Below are 19,232 nucleotides of genomic sequence, written 5' to 3' on the forward strand. Positions count from 1 at the left end.
CACTACAGACAAATCTACAGTTTGTGTACGTATTGGGTTTATTATAAGTCAACAATACGTACTATGTCGACACACAGCAATTTATTGAAGCAAGACAATCTGCTTTTTCTCAATCCATTAAAAATAATATGGACAAAGCTGAGGTTTGCAAGTTGGCTTTGCCCTCGACACGTTTTCCAGTTACTCACGTGGCCTCGTTAAAAAAGTTTTAATTTAATTTTAAGTCTTCATCACCTTGGATGCATGTTTTTGGAGTGTTGGAGGAAACCAGAGAAAACTCACACAAGCACAGGGACAAGATACAAACAACACCCAATAAAACCTTTGAAATGTGAGGCAGATGTGCCAACTAGTTGGCATGCCGCCATTAAACGGTAATTACTGAACTATTCCTCATTAGTAAAGGAAGACTACTCCCAGTAATTCACTGTGTTCCAAAACTTGTTCCTCAAAGACAAAGCAATGAGAATTCATTGCTAACTAAGTGTGAATTGTGTAACTTGATTTAGTTCATCACATGACAGAACGATCATTTGTTGACTGGCAACAAACATATAAAAGGAATCGTCATTGTCGTCCTCAGCATCAAACATCGGGACTTCAAAGGTAAATGACATAGTCCTTTTCAAACTCTATTTTATGTGATGCTTTCAACGTTGACTGCATTCACTATTTCAGATGAAAATTAAGTCCCGATTTTCTTTTTGTGAGAATTATTAAGTATATTTCAATGTTATACAGATGGCATTTGCTCTTCACTTGCTGCTCTTCCTTTGTGGGATCAGTGGACTGCTGACTGGAGTCGTAAGTCTAAATCTCACCCGTGAACTTAAATATTTGCAAGGTGTCTGAAGTTATTGTTGTCTTCAGTTGTTTCAGTGTTCAGTCTTTTTTTAACCGCATGCGTTTTTTCTTCAGCGCTCTTTCCCTTCAAAAGTTTCTAAAGGTTGGTATTTGTGACTCTGTCACACTTTTCCCAATGAACAATTTAATTGTTCTCTCATTATTGATGCCACATTTGATTGACACGTCTCCTTTTCTTCTGCAAAAAAATCTAAATTTTGCTGCAGACATTTTCTGTCCTAAAGACTGGACTCAGTTGGACTGTAACTGCTACATTTACCAAGATGAAATAAGGACCTTTGCAGATGCAGAGGTATGGAAGACAAAAGTCAACTGCTTATATCATCAGTGAACCATTTGTCTTGTAACATTTTGACCCTGAGTCAAAATATCTTGCCTGGCATATCTGATCGAGTGAAATTAAATTAACTCGTTTACTCCCCTGTCCCATCAGTCCGTCTGTAACATTCTTGGTGGGAATCTGGCCTCCATCCACAATGCCCTGGAAAATGCGATTGTACAACAATTGATTATCGTGGGTAATCCTACTTCTACGCCCTGGATTGGTCTCCATGATACAATTGAGGTGAAACAATGAGCAGCTGAAATATTTTTGATCGATTCCTGTCACTTGCATTTCAGTACGAAAAGGAATGTGTACTCAATCTTGTCACCGGTTTAAAAGATGTTGGCACATACTTGAGGGCCTTCAGTGATTGATTGATTGATTGAACATATAAACAGCACAAGATAAATATCAAACATTGGAAGAAATAAAAACATCAGCAGATGTATATACATACATACACACACGTGATGGTGGTCATCGATTTGAGTCAAGTGTAACTTCGTGAAATGTCACTTCTAGAATGGTGACTTCATTTGGACTGATGGCACAGTTGAGGATTTCCGTAATTTTATTTCATCGACCCCCGTGCCTTTAGACTGTCTAGTGATGGAACCAGTCGGTAAGTGAAATCAGTGGTTGAAGTGTGATAAGAATAAAATGCTGTAAGACTTAAATAATTGTTTATTACAGGTGGAACGTGGGTGCCTTTTCCTTGTGCACTTACGACACATTATGTTTGCATCAAGCAAGCGCACCGTTTCCACTAATCTTACCATCCTACCTTCAGTAACGCCGGATTCCCATCATCACGATGACTTGATGAGATAATATCAAACTTTGGTGGTGTCTTAGTATTTTTGGGTTGACTATCAACGATCCATTTCTTCTCTAATCCTCAACTGTTATTGACAACAAATTTGTAACGTCCAAGAGCATCTCTCTCATAAATGAAGTGGTCTGTCTGCATCAAAATTTGCGTTTTTATATTTTTTACACACTCATTTTCAAATTTACTGAGTATTGCTTCAGACTTAAAACTTAAAAATCATTCAAATGAAAATATAACAATATATTATCGTATATAACCAAAATAATAATTAAAAAATAATCATCTGTGGATCGATGGGCATTTGTGTGTGGTGCAAGGCAGAGCATTTGTGCCTAAAGTCGTGTGAAAATTTCCCGTAGTTGTAGAAGAAAAAAGTCCCGTTTTCCTGGTGTTTGTTGAGATACTTTGTTTCATACTGTTTTATAATTTAGTATTTAGTACTTTATTTGATTTATTTTATTATTATTATTTTATTTTTATTTTTTTCTGGACAAAAACCCACTTTCGTCCTCGCATACTCCGGCCTTTAAAAAAAAAAAAAAAATTCTTGTCATCCAGCCCCAAAATCCCTGGGACGGAATGCCCATCTCAAAGAGGAGTCACAGAAATAAGTTTGAATAAAAGCGTAGCTCGTCAGTCTTGCTGCTTGAGGCAAAACATGTTAAACACAGGGTCTTAAAGTACTTTAAAGATACAAACATGATATGGAATTGTAATTCCTGGATAATTAATGTTACCTGTTTCAAACTATATGATCCAGAAATCTCAAGTGCAAACCAAGTTATGAGACTAAAATATTTTTTCATCAAATACCATTGAATAAAAAAAAAAAAACAGTGACTCACGACTTACAGAGGTAAGGTGACACTTTGCAGCAAGATTAATCCTGATTGTCCAGCATTGATGACTGTTTCGCCATAGCAGCCCAGGACAGATCTGGCCCTCCTCACCAGTTTGTCCAGCCTCTTTTTTGACCCCGACTCTACCCTTGAGAATCAAAACTTGAATCAACTTTTTTCTAAATGCTTTCTTCAAATGCACAAGCACAAATACTTCCAGACGTCTGCTGAAGTAATATTCTACTGCTTGAGTTTAGCTCCTATAGAAGTTATTTTTTTTATATATTCTTATACTATTACTTTTACTGAAGTAAAATTCTTTAGACAAGCCTGGCAGGGTAAAAAAAATGAAAGTACTGTAAGATGATTTATTTTCACTAGGATGTCTATATTTGTATCGATCTATTTTATTTCTTATTTAGGGGAACTATTGTTGTGTTGTATTGGCGGAGGGATATGGAGTGCAAAGAGGAACTAGCGTGAGTGTGCGACGGGAGGGGCGCGTGGGAAGAGCGAGCCGACTGGCGAATAAAAGTCTTATGTGTACCTATTCCCTCTCAGTGTGCTGGTCTTTCACCCACGAACTCCGATTTCGGAATAACACTCATCACCCACAGGGAGTACAGCGTTACAGTACTTTTTTAGAAACGGACTGCCTCATTCTTTTGGTGGAGTTGTTGTAAGGTGAGCGGAAAAGCACCTTAGTTCAAGATGTCAGTGAACAATGAGGAACTACTTCCAAAGCCTGGCATGGTACTTAATTGCAAAGTCAAACAAGGTGAGAGATGAGTACATCGTTTCATCATATACAGACACCAAACCTTCCTCACCATTGGTGACACTAGTTCCTTGGCAAAGATTGAATACAGTGGTAGGAAGATTGAAATAATGTCTAAAGTGTTCCCAAGGTTTCTGGAGGTTGAAGTGGAGGTTAGGACAAGCGAGGTAGCGAGTAAGAGATTCGTGTCTGAAGTGTTGCCAACTCAAAGACGTTTCCGCTCTTTTCTGTCCAAGTCATAAAGTTAAAATAGAGTAAAATTTGGAAGTAAAATATTCAGTTTAATTTACTGTAAGAATTGTATACTGAATGTTTTACTCAAACTTTACTCTGGTGACTGGGACCAAATCTAGTCAAATAAAATGTACTCTACAAAATTTAAGGTATTTTTTCCCCCCTCAAAAAAACACAGATTCTTATTTCCTGCACAATGCAGCGATGAGCTCCAAGTGGATTTGACCTGATAAGGTTAGCAAGTTGGCTTGGCCCTCAGCAAGTGTTTTAGTTTGCCGTTATTTGCCTATCCCTAATTTTAGGACCTCACCTTGGATGCATGTTTTTTGGAGTGTGGGAGGAAACTGGAGTAAGCAGAAAACTTACACAAGCACGAGGAGAAGATACCAACTCCACCCAAGAAAACCTTTGAAATGTGCGGCAGATGTGCCAACTTGTCGGCATGCCGCCAATTAAATGCTAATTACTGAACTATTCCTCATAAGTTAAAGAGGACTGTTCCCAGTAATTCACAGTGTTCCAGAACTTGTTTCTCAAAGACAGAAGAGTAGCAATGAAGGTTACTTGTTTTTTTAATAGCTAATTAAGTGAGAATTGTGTAACCCGAGTCAACCCATTTCAACCCGCCGGTTACAATTGTGATCAACAAGAGTAATTGAATTTATAGGGCTCTAAATAAATTACTGAGTAATCTTTCAAATTATTTTGAGTAAATATTGACAGAATACAGTGTTGGGATGATATGTATGAAGTGGTGCATGTTTGGAATAAATTGTCACATGACCAAAGTTTACCTCCTGATTGCCCTTTGAGAAGAGGATGGCGGCCTCAAATCCTCCTAAAAAAAGGTTCGAAAAGTATGTTTAAACATTCATAGAACAATGATTTTCGGGACACATTATCTTGAGGTTGTTTGGTTATTACATATGAATTTGCAATTGTTCAAATGTGATTGGTGTGTTTGCAAAATGAGCAAACAGGCACGGTCACAATAGTGACCCCTGTAGCATAGTGTACAGTAGCTAGGTGCACACATAGGTCTATGCATACAAATTTCTTGCTGTATCTAAGTAATCTTTTTTTAATCTCCTGGAGAGTCACTTTGAATCAGAATCAGAAATCCCTTTATTGTCATTGTACTCAAGTGTGCAACGAGATAAGAGAGCTCCCCTCTCCAGTGCAATACAACAATAATTCAGATAAATATATAAATTAGATAAATAAGAGAATAGTTAGTGCAATGGAAAATAATACTGAATAGGGTATATAAAAACACATCACATTGCTGTTCTGCAAGGTACGGGTGGTCGTGTGTGTGTGTGAGTTTAGAATGGAGATGGCTCTTGGGAAGAAACTGTTTCTCAGTCTATTGGTCCTTGATTTGATGCACCTGTAGCGCCTGCCAGAGGGCATCAGGTCGAACAGGTGTGAGTTTGGGTGGGTATTGTCTTTGACGATGTTGAGAGCCCTTCTGAGGCACCGGGTGGTGTAGATGTCCGACAGTGAGGGGAGAGGGCAGCCAATAATCCTTTGCGCTGTTTTGACTGTCCTCTGGAGCCTCACTCTGTCCGCCTCAGTGCAGCCGCCGTACCAGGTGGAGACACAGTACGTCAGCAGGCTCTCGATGGACGAGTGGTAGAAGGCCAGCAGCAGCTTCCTGTCCAGGTTGAATTTCCTGAGGACTCTCAGGAAGTGCAGACGCTGGTGGACCTTCTTTACCACTGCTGTGGTGTTGTGTGTCCAAGAAAGGTCATCGGAGAGCTGTACTCCCAGGAACTTGAACGTGTGGACCCTCTCCACACACATGCCTTCGATGCAAAGGGGGGGCGGCACCGTCTTGTTCCTCCTGAAGTCGATGACGATCTCCTTTGTTTTTGCAATGTTGAGTTGCAGTCTGTTGTCCTCGCACCAAGCCGTCAGTCTCTGGACCTCCTATCGTCACCTTCCGAGATCAGACCGACCCCTGTCGTGTCGTCAGCAAACTTGACGATGGTGTTGTTGCCGTGGGCCGGGCTGCAGTGGGTGTAGGTGATGGTCCTGAGAAGGCATGCACCATTGCAGTTATCCCTCAAAGTGAAAAAGATGTAATATTCAGTGATTGTAACAGTGATGGATCTGATTTGGGGGAGGTAGGCCATTTGCCAGCACGGCTGTTGAAAGCAAATTCTGAACTTTTCGGTGCAGATGATGTCAGGGACAATATTGATTACAACCTCCCCGTTTCACAAACCATAAGCACTACTATAGCAACTTTTGAAAACGGAGGGGTGGCACGGTGGACGACTGGTTAGCACGATGGCCTCACAGTGAAAGACAACAGCAGTCGTGGGTTCGATCACAGCACCGGCCTTCCAGTGTGGAGTTTGCATGTTCTCCCAATGCCTGCGTGGGTTTCCTCCGGGTACTCTGGTTTCCTTCCACATTCCAAAAACATGCATGGCAGGTAGATTGAACACTTGAATTCTGAAGTATATTTCAATATTATGCAGATGTCATTTGCTCCTCACTTGGTGCTCTTCCTTTGTGGGATCAGTGGACTGGTGATTGGAGTTGTAAGTTAAAATCTCACCCGCTGACTTTAGCAAATATTTGCAATGTGTCAGATGTTATTGTTGTCTTCAGTTGTTTCAGTGTTCATGATTTTAACCTCATGCTTTTCTTCTTCAGCGGTCTTTCCCTTCAAAAATTTTGACCGGTTGGTAGCTTTGACTCAGTCACACTTTTCCAATGAACCACTAAATTGTTTTCTCGTTATTAACAACACATTTGATTGCCATGTCTCCTTTTCTGCCGAACTTATAAAAAATTTTGCTACAAACATTTTCTGTCCTCAAGACTGGACTCGGTTGAACTGTAACTGTTACATTACAAGATGAAGAAAGGAGCTTTGCAGATGCTGAGGTATGGAAGACAATATTGTCCTCGATTAATCAACTGCTTATACAAACAGTGAACCATTTGTCTGGTGTTCCAACATTTTGACCAGAAGTCAAAATATCTTGCACACTGCCTGGCGTATCTGATTGAGTGAAATTCACTTCTTGTTTTCTCCCCTGTCCCATCAAGGCCGTCTGCAACATTCGTGGTGGGAATCTGGTCTCCATCCACAGTGACCTGGAAATTGCAGTTCTTCAACAACTGAATCTAACGGGTGATCCCACTAATCCGTGCTTCAGGTGAAACAATGACCAGCTAAAATATTTTTGATCGATTCCTGTCACTTGCATTTCAGTACGAAAAGGAATGTGTACTCAATCTTGTCACCAGTTTAAAGATGTTGGCACATATTTGAGGGCTTTCAGTGATTGGTTGATTTATTGAACATATAAACACCACAGGATAAAGAGCAAACATTGGAAGAAAGAAAAACATCAGCAGATGTATATACATACATACAAACACGTGATGGTGGTCATCGATTTGAGTCAAGTGTAACTTCGTGAAATGTCACTTCTAGAATGGTGACTTCACATGGACTGATGGCAAAATTGAGGATTTCCATAACTTTGCAGCTGTAAATCCCAACGTTGGGGACTGTGTCTTGATAGAACAATCGAGTAAGTGAAATCAGTGGTTGAAGTGTGATTATGTAATGCTGTAAAACTGAAATATTTTTTTATTTGAGCTGGAGAGTGGCTCAGTCTTGACTGTGCAACTCCCTCACATTATATTTGCATCAAGCAAGACAAACTTGAGTAAATACAAAACTTTATTGAAACAAGGGAGCACATGAAAGTGAGCAATGAATACATGCAAAGCAACCAAAACAATAACTACATCAGCATCAGGCTGATGCAAATACAGAAGTAACGCAAGTAGATGGGCAGAGAAACTTGGAAGTTAAATGCTGGAAGAAGTGACCAAAAAAAAAATTCATGTAACGAAGCGCAGTGAACAACTAACTAAGATAAGCTGGTGACTATAACAAACAAAAATAAGTCCCAACGACATAAGAAAAGACAAACAAATATAACAAAGGGACGAAATACTAAAATCAGAATTACTTACGGTAGACGAAGTTACATGGGGGACAAGAGAAGCACACGATCGACTGAGGAACCAAGCAATAATCCGGCGACTTGCTTCCACTTCTCCGGCACCTTTATACCCAGCTAATGGAAATGTCAAGCAAGTGTGCACTGGAGGCTCCGCTCATCCACCAGGTCCAGGGACTGAAAAACACAAGTCAATCTCTGAACATGACATTGTTCATATCTGTCCCAAAACAAGGAATAGCTAAAAACCTTACAAATTAAAGCAATGGCCAATTAATTATTCTACAAATGATAACCCCATTCCCAAATACTGGTCTGTCCCCCAAAACTTAATAAACATGTCAAAACGACCGGAATTTTCAAGATCACAGGAAATAAAAAAAAAAGGGAAAATGGCAGAAAGAGTGGTTCATTAGTTGCCCCATTTGGTTCGTCCAATTAGGTGTCACTCGCGTAATCTGTCATGAAATGAAATTTTTTTTCTTTTTTTTTCCAAATTGTGTGACATTGTCTTATCATTTCAGGGCTATGTTAAAAACAATACCATTAGACTTCTTTGTGAAACGTAGCGGCGGTACATGTAAATTGTCAATGGAGGGAAGCATCGTATGAAATGTGGCCCCACATTGATTGGGGGGGCCGTAGATTCCTTCCCACCACCAATCGTTCGGCCAGTGGGACGATTTAACAGCTCTACAAATAAAAAAAAAATAATAATAATAATCTTATCAAGATAATAATAATAATGCATTAAATTGATTTCTACAATGATTCAGAGCACTGGGGGAGCGATGATTTATTTCCCCCCCACCCCCAAAAAAATTACAATGCCAAAATATTCATCATAAAACGCGGATAAACATTCAATGTGTTCCCTTAGAGAGACGGGGGTAAATGTGGAAAGGAATTCCTGGAGAAAATCGGAATTACGCAAAAGTCAGTCATCTGGCCTGGCACCTGGGTGCGGGGTCCAAGCATTTTTCAGAAATGAACTTCATTTATAGAGCACTTTAGTAACAACCTCAGCTGTAAAATGTTATTTACAATGTTCATAATTTATAAGATGTTTTTCGCTACTCACCATGAATAAAAGAGTACAGGTGCGCATTGCCATACCGACACCTGTTGCTGTATTGGACCATCCTCAAAGGATCACGGAGACATTTGTTAGCGAAGGAGGAAGAAAATTCCGGCAAGTCCTGAATAGCATGCACACAACAGTTATGTATCACTTGCTTGACTGGTTCCAACCCACGCAAATCCGTGCCAGTAAATAGCATTATTTAATTTTGACTTTGGCACGCTAATTACAACCCTTCAACAGCACCTCAACAACAGCAAATTGCAATACACTGAAAGTGATTTTTAGGATCCGTCATAAATAACTTGGATTATTTTTGCCATATGTAGCAATATGATTGGGCTGGCTCAGATGATAGAGTTGCCACCCTGAAAGTTGTGCGGGTGTTCTTCAACCCTTGAGTCAGTTTTATTTTATTTTTTTAAATAAAGTAATGGGGGTGGCATGATGGCCTCACAGTTCAGAGGTGCAGGTTTCGATTCTGGCTCCGGCCTTCTTGTGTGGAGTTTCCATGTTCTCCCCATGCCTGCGTGGGTTTTCTCCGGGTACTCCAGTTTCCTCCCACATTGCAAAAACATGCATGAAAGCTTGATTGAACACTAAATTGTCCCTTAGTGTGATTGTGAGTGCAAATAGTTGTTTGGCGCCCCTGCCGCCGCGCCCCGGTACGGTCCGGTTGGGGACCACTGCTTTTGCACCATTTGCAGCCGGTCCGATGGAGGAACTGTATCCTGACAAAATATCATTAATCTTCTCCTGTCGTGTTTTGTAGTCGTCTTAGGGACTTGGTGTCACGGAAATGGTGTACAAACGTGTTTGCATGGTCAGCAGAATCTCCCACTCTTATGAGTGAAAACAAGCCCCCTTTAAAGCACTGCACACTTGAGAGAAAGGTAATCCATACTCAGCAAAGTGGAATGACTACATATTTTTGAATACCACAGCTAGGGGCCTAACGAGTCCCAACACTCTAAATCAGAAGAGGAGTTGCTCCCAGAATGTATTGGGTAAATATTTCAAATACACATACATCATCATCATCCATCCGTCATAACAAAAGTCTCCCATAAGGGCTGCAAGTGACAGGCATCGGCTGTTTTCGTTCTATAGTGCGATGGTGAGAATAGGGGAGGTATTAACCAGGACAGGTAGATGTGAATCGGGATTTCACAGCTGTTCCACAGTGTATTAGCACCCCCTAGTGGGGACGTTTAGAACTACAGTCAGTTGACACTGGACCAGTTACACGTATGCATGTGCGGAGTAAGCTAGATAAAAAAGGATTGCTGTGTCTGTCTGATCGCTGATGTTATTTCAAGCAATAAACATACACTATCTATCTATCTAGAAAAAAATGTAAAAATAGACATAATATTTTGTTTGTTTGAATTTGGGGGTGGGAGGTGGCGTAATCCAAAGTAATTCAAAGTATTCAAGTTGCATTATGTTAATATTATTGTACTTGGACGACGTTTCGAAACACATTTTATAACAGGAAACGGATGACTGTATTGGAATACATTTTTCAAGTTATCTTCCAAACCATAAAAATTAACCCGGGCTGTTGAGCAAATGAAGCTGTACAGCAAGCAAGAATGGGGAATAATTGCATCTACAAAGCTTCAAAAATGTGTTTGTTCAGTTGTCGTCTAAAGTGCAACAAATCAGATCAACACAAATTCTGAAATATTTCAGTGTATGAATATTATTGGAGAAGACAATAAACTAAGTTAAATTAAAAAGATCTGATAAAAACAACCCTGGGAACAGTGCACAGCTGAAAAGCGCTTGCTGAGAACTGACTGGGAAACTGGATTTTTAGCAGCCAAATCAACAGCACATCATTCTCTTTATTGTATCATTATGCTGCTATGAATTCCTGAATGTCATCAACAAACTGCAATTAGTTGGCATTTGTTACTGCTCTTACTTATTGTAGTTAATACTTTCTTTGTGTGGTTTGCTGCAGGCAAAGCGTGAAAGGTGAAGACGCGTAACCAAACACAGTAGCAATTCAAGTCAATGGAGAACCCCATTCCGTTCACTACTGTATCATTATGAATATTTTTCTCTTTATTTCATTCATTTCTAAAAGAAAAAAAACAATATGCATAAAAAAGAGAGGAAAAATAATGAATACACAAAGTTACTTTGATTTGCAGTTATTTTCGCGTGTCATCACCCTCAAATTTTACTTATGTGATGACGCACTTACCCCATACTGTTGACACACCCAAAACCTCCACATAGTAAGACACAAAAGAATGGGACGACGCTAACTTTTGCAATAAGTACAATTATGCTCAAGTGATTGGTATGCGACTGATCCAGTTGAAAAAGCTTCCTTCTGTCGGTACATTGAGTCAACAAAAATCCAAACTGTAAAGATTAAATGAAAAAGAAAATTATGTATATATGCACATATATATATATATATGCACCACACATTTAACTTAATGTCATTTCAATCATGATTTAAGCTACCTAACAGGACATTTATGTAGCAATAATATTCCCACCAAACATTACAATACACCTGCAACCATCAATGTATTGACTGTCAAGTTTACGTTTCAATTATTTGGCCGGAAAGCATTAAAAAAAAAAAATCTCAGCGCTCTGTTTAAAGGGGAAGTCAACCCCCGAAATGTCTATGTTCTATGCTGGCCCACTTGTCGAAACATGAAATTCTGATTCATGCTGCGTTTGCTGAATATGAGCTAATCATCTAAAAGGGCACCACAGATAGTGACTAATCATGGCGCAGCTTCAGAAAACAGATGAACCATGATTGGTCATTACCTGAGTCGTTGATCATCGGCAATGACTTGCCCGTGAAATAACGTGTACTTAACTTAGCATAAATGACAACAGTAAACAGAAACTTTTAGCATCCAAATTTTCACTGCCGAAGTGCTGTCAGTATCACCTTTGCATCTCACACTTGTATTTGCTTCCATTCATTTGAGAAAATGTTTCCCCTTGCTCCATTACCATGATGCTTTGAACTCATTCGCTGCCATTGACGGATATAGAAGCCCAAATAATCCATGAATCTTACCTGAGATGGCAGTGAACAAGTTAAATGGCAATGCTTGTGGAATTTTTGGTCCCGGAAGTCATTGATTCACATGGAAAAATTGTTCTACTTAATTATTGGGTATGTTCTTGCTTTGGGTTATTTTCTTTTTGCGTGTGATGTGACTTTGACACAATCTGCACCTTCAACATTCCAAGACTGTCGACAGAACATATATAAAGCGGCTTGTCGTCATTCTTAGCATCAAAGCTGCAAAGGTAAATTAACACATTTTTTCATCCTCATTTGGAAATATTTCATGTGTTTCTTTCATTGCAGATGACATTTGCACATCGCTCGTTGTTCCTTCTTTTCGGGATCAGTGGAATGCTCACTGGATACGTAAGTCCGAATCTCACCCACTGACTTGAACATACTTTTATGTTTTTTTGGGTGCTTTATATTTTAGTGTATTCATGTTTCAGTTCTGCAGTCATGTTATAATAATGTGTTTTCGTTTTTTTTTTTAATTCACAGTGGTCATATCCTGCAACCTTTTTGAAAGGTTGGTAGCTTAGACCCATTACTTTTATACAAATGCACGATTTTTCACATTTTCATTCAACTTGTCATGTATTCTTCCTGAAAATGTGTTGCAGGCGCGAACTGTCCTAAAGACTGGACTCAGTTGGACTGCAAATGTTACATCTTTCAAGATGACTCAAGGTCCTTTGCAGATTCAGAGGTATGGAAAGAAATACATGTGATGTCGTTCCCAACCAGACCAGTTTACGGCTATTCCAATCTGCTTGCTGAATGAAGACTTAGATTCGTAGTCAAAATATCTTGCCAACTGTCTGGCGTATTTAAATCAGTGAAATCCACTTTACTTTTTTTCCAATAGGCCGTCTGCAACATTCTTGGTGGGAATCTGGTCTCCATCCACAATGACCTGGAAAATGCATTTGTTCTTGAATTGATTCGGGCCGGTGGTGACGACGCTGAAGCATGGATTGGACTTCATGATGCAATTACGGTGAAATATGTTTGATTCAATACTGTCGCTGGTATTTCAGGAAACAAATGTTTGCCGCTTAGAAAATAAATGTGTCCTCCAGTCTCCATCTTTTCCCCAGATTAAAGCAATGAGGTCAAATAAATCACTCGGAGGACTTCAGGTCCATTTTTGTTCTTTAGGGATAAATTGTAAAACCTTGAACAGTCCATTCACCTGACCTTGCCCTACAAATTCCTACCAAATTTTACAGGACATCAAACATCGGTTTGATGAATTGTGACAAACGTTATTTTCATGCGACTGACTCAAATGAGACTTTCTTCCAGGATAACGACTACATTTGGACGGATGGGTCAGACGAGGATTTCACCAACTTTGATGTAGCAAATTCAGAGCCTGTGAGTGCGACCGGTAATTGCGTGGTGATTGATGAGAGCGGTAAGTAAAATCAGAAATCAAAGTTTGCTCAGAACATAATGCTGTTATACTTACAGTTTTTTTCTTTCAGATGGATTATGGGAATCTGCGAGTTGCACAGACCTCGACGTATATGTTTGCATCAAGGATGCGCACTTTACCTTCCACTAATCGCTCATCTGACTGTGCTGTCTTCTGTCACAACAGAGTTTGCTAATCATGATGACTCAGTGACAAAGTATCAAACTTTAGTGGTGTCTATATATTTTGGGGGTTGACTATAAAATTCTCACTTTTTCACAAAATGCTCGATTATTATTGACTGCGCATCTGTAATGTCACAGAGAATCCTCTCGGGTCAATAAAGGAATCTGTCTGCATCAAAACATGCTTGTCTATTTTTCCCTACACACTCCATGAGAAACTTGGTGAGTCTATTGAGTGAAATGAAGATGGAAAAATTTGTGACCGCACCGTATATATATATATATATATATATATATATATTTTTTTTTTTATTTGTTTAAGTTTAAAACCTTTTTTCTTTTAAATTTCTCATGGAAGTAGTACTCTGTTCCGATATAGTTCCTATTTCTGTGATTCTGCTGTTCTTCTGGTATTTATTGCATATGTTTTCATTTGTGTTCTAATTTCCCGCTAATTTATATTACACCATGTGGAAAGCGCTTTGTGACAGCTCAAGCTATTGTGAAATGCGATATATAAATAAAGTTGAATTGTATTGTATCGTGAGCAGGGAGCGCCTGGGTGAGTCTTTCAGTTTGTTCCTCATTAGGGGCATTTTCGGAAATTATTCGTTGTATCCATTACCTCAATTTTGCTGCAACTGTTCTATAAGATGACAAAGCTTTGTGTTTACGTCAACTCCTTATGTACAACACATTGTTGCAGTTGTGGTTCTTTTTGTGGTTTATAAACCATGTTAAGTTCAGAGTTGAGCGTCTCAAAGAAGCGTGCAAGTCTACTTTCACACGGACCGGCGTGTACTGTGAAACTGTCTCGGAGTCTACACTATTGAGAAGTGCATTGTTGATGTGATGTAACCCTAGCCTTAAGTCTTTAACCGACTCAAAAAGAACAGGAACCGTTTCTTACTTTAATACCAGGACTAGCCAATATTGTAAAACTACTTGGATCTCCCACAGCCATCACTGACTTTTTTTTTGTCACACTTAATTTAAATGTGGGTTCATTAGACTATCATAAGATGCTCATAATCATGATATGAACATGAATGAATTCTTATGACAGATGTCATTAAGTGCCATTCGGTAAATGATGCCACCTTTGATTCAAAGTTGACATTAAGATGACAAAGACAACCCGGTGGCTTTACTAGTTGTGCAATTACATGCATGTACAACTTTGTTTACATAGTCACTCCAATTTGACATCTCTTGATCCAAGATTTGCAGCATTGCCAACAAAGGTGCAATTAATTCTTTCATCTAGATTCCTTTGCGGATGATAGGGCACTGGCTTTGAGTTTGCTGTACCAGTGTATTTTTTGTAGTCTAAGTAAATAGTTTGCAAACGTTTTGCCTTGATCATGATGTATTTTAGAAGGAAAACCAAATTTGATTGGATACGCCCTTTGCCAATTATCACCAAAGATTAATCATATCCTCCCCTGCTTTTTTCAAGACCATTTAAAAAGGAGCTGATTCATGTATGTGACACATCGGGGCTCTGCTTTGCGAATGAGGTTTCTTCTGGATGTTGCATTTGCAAACTGGGGTTATGATAAACTTAAAAACTTTTTGCATACCTGGCCAATAAAATAACGACGCCTCGCAAGGTGAAGTATTTGCTCCACACCTTGGTGTCCTATTTCACAATTCTGGGAGGACAACTTGAGTGCAGCTGTCATTTTGCATTCCAACAAACTGTCTTGGGTAACTTTGTCTACTCTATTAATGTAGTTTGTTTTTGTTTTTCTTATTTAGTAGGCTGCGTGTCACATAGAAATTATGTTCTCAACGCTTGACTGGCTGTCGCTGACAAGAGGCGGACTGGGCCCACGAGGGTCGGCCTAAAATACTATGGACTTTTCAAAGCTGTATGAATATGTGTCAAATTACTTGTTTTGAACTGTAATCCATATGAACACTGATTGTAAAAGTATTGGCATTGAAATTGCCTTGACGTTCTTTCTGTAAAAAATGTGTTTTTGTTCTTCACTGTACTTTCTATGGATTTATTTCACGCAAACACTTTAATCTCACGTCGAGAGTATATTACTTTGTGTGACTAAAAGTTAAAAAAATAAAAATAAAAGTACACGTCTCGCTACGGATGCTGTAACAGGACGTCTTCGTCTATCTGCTCCTCTTCTTCTTCTTCTTTTTCTTATTCTTCTTTCGATTATTGGCGGATTGCAAGCAATTTTCAAGTGCATACCGCCATCTACTGTAAAGGAGTGTGTATCACTCATTTCCCCACCTTCACAATCTGTACACTAGTCCAACGTCCCTCAAATAGAATGAAACAGCGCTTCACATAACGTCAGTAATAAGATGAGGAGGGGCTCATGTACAGTGGCAGTGGCAGCGGAGACGCACTTATTTTTTGGTGCAGAGCAGAGTAAAGTCATATTCTATATCCTGCACGTTCGCTCATTGTTACAGCTCCAGTTGTTGTGAAATGCGCAACAAAAATAAAGGTGTTTTGTTTTGTATTGTAGTGTATTGTAAACTCCAGTCCGGCTGGTGGCGGTAATGCACTATTAAGCTAGTTTGCCAGTCACAAAAAACGTTTAGAAGAAGACGATGACGTCACGGGTTCCACGTTGGTCCGGACGTGGCAGTTGTTCCGGAGTCTTGCTTAGTATCCATCCGAACAATTCCGACACTTTTGTCACCTTTGAAAGGCATTCATCAAGGAATCAAATATCACCCAGCAGTCATGGGGCTGACCATCTCTTCAATCTTTGGTCGACTTTTTGGAAAAAGACCAATGAGAATTTTAATGGGTGAGTTTTAAGAAAAAGTGTTTCGTTGAGTTTAGCCGCTCGCTAAACTGGTTTTCAGAGGAGTTCGACTAGCAGTTTACAAATGGTTACGGACACGTATAGGTGACAGGTGGCCGAAATAAAAATATAGACTGTGAGTTTGCTGTACTATAGCAAAGTGTAGAAATGACAGTATAGTTGTTTTTAGGGGTTTGTAAATTGACAGGGTTGTTTTCAAAGGCAGTCTTTGCGGCTGTCTCGAGGAAGTAGAATAATTTGACGCAATCTTGATAAATCATCGTATTATTCAGGTTGTCGCCAACTTAAAAAAATAAATATATATACATATATATATATATATATACATATATTATCTGTCCAACTTAAGCTGTTTTCACTTTTCCCCCAGTCATTCGTCGTTCACTTCCTTCCAGATCGCTTCATTTAAGCTAACCGGCACGTTCTGCTAACTGGGCTTGTTCTATTATGTAACAACTGACATGTTGTCGTCATCCACCTGTCGTAACTTGTCATTTCATAACGTTTTCCCTTATAGTTGGTCTGGATGCTGCTGGAAAAACTACCATCCTGTATAAACTGAAACTTGGCGAAATCGTAACTACCATCCCAACTATAGGTAAACAGACCTCTTTTAATAGGTTTTTATAACTGTTGGTCATTTCGTGCTAAGGTCCGTGGTTATTTTCTCTCCTCGGTCAGGTTTTAATGTTGAGACGGTGGAATACAGGAACATTAGTTTCACCGTGTGGGATGTGGGCGGCCAGGACAAGATCAGACCCCTATGGCGACATTACTTCCAGAACACACAGGTATGAGGGTTTGGAGTATTGAAAGTACCAAAATCAAATAAATAAATACACCATGTGTTTAAATAAAATTGTAAAATAATTGTTTCATCCATCCATTGGCTTGTAAGTCACATTTATTCTTGTTTCTATTCGTCAACAATATGGCATTATGGATTTAGTTATCACATGACCAGCATTTTCATTGCATCTCATCTTCATTTGATTAAAGTCTCGTTGACAAAGATAGTTTGTCCTAATTTTCTGTTGAGGATAGCAACACTAAATGTTACAGACATTTTGAATTTCCATCCAATTTCGATAGCGCTTATCCTCAAGGTTGATGGGTGAGCTGGAATTTACCCTAGCTGGATTGGTCATTGTGTTGCTGCAGAGTTTTTTACAAAGTGGTTATCAATTCTGCTTTTGTCTTGTAGGGCCTCATCTTCGTCGTGGACAGCAATGACAGAGAAAGAGTGACTGAGGCTGCAGATGAGCTCTTTAAGATGGTGGGTGTTATTGGTGCTTAAAAACATACCTGAATGGTAATAATATATACGTGCGGATTGTCTTTCTTTATTTGAGGGTGGGAAAAAAATACATTGACAATATTTGGACACAAGTCTTTGGTGTATGTGCTTCCAGTTGGGCGAGCAGGAGTTGAAAGATGCTGCACTGCTGGTGTTTGCCAACAAACAAGACCTCCCCGATGCCCTGAAAATTAGCGAGCTCACAGAAGGTCTGGGTCTCAACAGGCTGCGAAACAAAGAGGTAAGTCACCTAGGAACGCCAACATTCTTGTAAGAAAAGCGCGACAGGTTGCCCTCTTGTCATTGCCTCGCTTGTTGTTTACAGTGGCACATTCAGGCGACCTGCGCCACCCAGGGCACCGGCTTGTACGAAGGACTCGACTGGCTTTCCGCAGAGCTGTCCAAGTAGACGCGGATCAACCGGGCAGATGAAAGCGAGAACTTTCACACGGACATTCAACGTTTGGTCCTGCAGCTGCGGAACACATGGCTGGTGGCCAGTATGTTTTGTTTTTTGTTTTGGTTTTATTTTTTGTCGTTTTTCGACAGATAAAGTGTGGGTTGGGGCGGGGTTGTTATATACTACTTCCATTCCATTGTATGAACAACCATCTATGAGAGTTTTATGAAACCGATGCAGATTGACCACTTGAGTAATTCCTTTCTGGTAGTGTTAAGTTGGGTTTTGTGAAGAGATATGGACCAGGATTGCAGTGATTTGTCTTTGAAGTGTTCTACCACTGCATTGCCTCCCGCTGAATGGATCCAAAAAAGAAACATTGTGCCTGTCAGACTCTCTTATAATTTCTTGCTTCGTGCTCTTACTCTCCTAAGATGCTCTTGTGACTTTAATTAGACAAAATACTTTTATTTGTACTGTTTTTCTGTGTGTGCAGCTAGGCAAAACAATCAAAAGTTTGCAATAGCATTTGTCAAGACTAACCGAATTGTCAGATCTAACAATTGTTGAACAGCAAAGGAGTCATTATGTTTTTGTTACTAAAATTGTTTCCAGGACATACAGGAGTTTTTGTTTTGCTTGAAATGTTTGCTAGCAAATACTTAATATTTAGTACCGTACTATACGCATGTATACTGTTTGTGCCATCTCGGGGGGTGGGTGGGGGACAAATTGGCGGCGTGTGCACTCCAGCATCAGCTTGGAGACCTTCAAATGTTACTTTAAAGTCTTGTACACATAGGTTCACAATAAAGATTTTTAAAAATGTATATTTTATTTATCTTGTTAAATTATTTTCCAAGAAAATAATTTATCTTCACACTTTGATAAAACCCAAAACACAATGCTAATTTTTGATGGACAGTATGATGAATGGGTTAGGTTGTTTTTGTATAACCAATGCATCTCACTGCGTTTTTTTTAAATACTGTTATCAAAATATTAGAACCACTTGTCATTCACAAAGTAGAACCACAACAATCATTCTGCGTGCCAGTCATGTTCCAGTGCCTTGCGAGGATAAGCATATCAAGTGGAGTATATAAAATATATCTTTTTTTTC

The 19,232-nt window shown here is 39.4% G+C and overlaps 3 protein-coding genes across 11 annotated transcripts; all 3 read left to right on the plus strand.

Moving 5' to 3' along the window:
• Positions 1-741: 741 nt before the first annotated feature.
• On the plus strand, positions 742-7,052 carry LOC148334811 (snaclec 6-like). The gene is made up of 7 exons (XM_088298060.1): positions 742-804; positions 919-946; positions 1,071-1,156; positions 1,298-1,429; positions 1,712-1,807; positions 3,422-3,493; positions 6,939-7,052. The coding sequence occupies exons 1-7, from the start codon at positions 742-744 to the stop codon at positions 7,050-7,052; spliced, it is 591 nt and encodes a 196-aa protein (XP_088154186.1).
• On the plus strand, positions 3,378-13,853 carry LOC148334812 (galactose-specific lectin nattectin-like). 9 transcript variants are annotated; one of them, XM_088297523.1, is made up of 11 exons: positions 3,378-3,638; positions 6,362-6,424; positions 6,540-6,567; positions 6,708-6,773; positions 6,939-7,048; positions 12,307-12,369; positions 12,505-12,532; positions 12,627-12,712; positions 12,872-13,003; positions 13,312-13,423; positions 13,494-13,853. In XM_088297523.1, the coding sequence occupies exons 6-11, from the start codon at positions 12,307-12,309 to the stop codon at positions 13,571-13,573; spliced, it is 501 nt and encodes a 166-aa protein (XP_088153649.1). In that variant the 5' UTR covers positions 3,378-3,638; positions 6,362-6,424; positions 6,540-6,567; positions 6,708-6,773; positions 6,939-7,048; the 3' UTR covers positions 13,574-13,853. The 9 variants fall into 9 exon arrangements, with proteins under 9 accessions (XP_088153649.1, XP_088153647.1, XP_088153646.1 ...); XM_088297521.1 differs by having other exon boundaries at positions 3,378-6,424; XM_088297520.1 differs by lacking the exon at positions 6,362-6,424.
• Positions 13,854-16,196: 2,343 nt separating this feature from the next.
• Positions 16,197-18,939, plus strand: LOC148334813 (ADP-ribosylation factor 4-like). The gene is made up of 6 exons (XM_088297516.1): positions 16,197-16,394; positions 16,930-17,010; positions 17,094-17,203; positions 17,617-17,688; positions 17,825-17,950; positions 18,035-18,939. The coding sequence occupies exons 1-6, from the start codon at positions 16,328-16,330 to the stop codon at positions 18,116-18,118; spliced, it is 540 nt and encodes a 179-aa protein (XP_088153642.1). The 5' UTR covers positions 16,197-16,327; the 3' UTR covers positions 18,119-18,939.
• The last annotated feature ends 293 nt before the right edge of the window (positions 18,940-19,232 follow it).

The sequence above is a fragment of the Idiotropiscis lumnitzeri genome, chromosome 6 (genome assembly GCF_059441095.1).
Source record: "Idiotropiscis lumnitzeri isolate Australia: NSW breed Sydney's pygmy pipehorse chromosome 6, RoL_Ilum_1.0, whole genome shotgun sequence".
Lineage (NCBI taxonomy): Eukaryota > Metazoa > Chordata > Actinopteri > Syngnathiformes > Syngnathidae > Idiotropiscis > Idiotropiscis lumnitzeri.

Coding starts and splice junctions, on each gene's coding strand:
- LOC148334811 (XM_088298060.1), top strand. CDS start 742: ATGGCATTTGCTCTTCACTTGCTGCTCTTCCTTTGTGGGATCAGTGGA. Junction 1,157..1,297: donor GGACCTTTGCAGATGCAGAG/GTATGGAAGACA, acceptor CTGTCCCATCAG/TCCGTCTGTAACATTCTTGG. Junction 3,494..6,938: donor ACAGGGAGTACAGCGTTACA/GTACTTTTTTAG, acceptor TGTCCCATCAAG/GCCGTCTGCAACATTCGTGG.
- LOC148334813 (XM_088297516.1), top strand. CDS start 16,328: ATGGGGCTGACCATCTCTTCAATCTTTGGTCGACTTTTTGGAAAAAGA. Junction 16,395..16,929: donor ACCAATGAGAATTTTAATGG/GTGAGTTTTAAG, acceptor TTTCCCTTATAG/TTGGTCTGGATGCTGCTGGA. Junction 17,689..17,824: donor CAGATGAGCTCTTTAAGATG/GTGGGTGTTATT, acceptor ATGTGCTTCCAG/TTGGGCGAGCAGGAGTTGAA.
- LOC148334812 (XM_088297518.1), top strand. CDS start 12,307: ATGACATTTGCACATCGCTCGTTGTTCCTTCTTTTCGGGATCAGTGGA. Junction 12,370..12,504: donor GTGGAATGCTCACTGGATAC/GTAAGTCCGAAT, acceptor TTTAATTCACAG/TGGTCATATCCTGCAACCTT. Junction 13,004..13,311: donor GACTTCATGATGCAATTACG/GTGAAATATGTT, acceptor ACTTTCTTCCAG/GATAACGACTACATTTGGAC.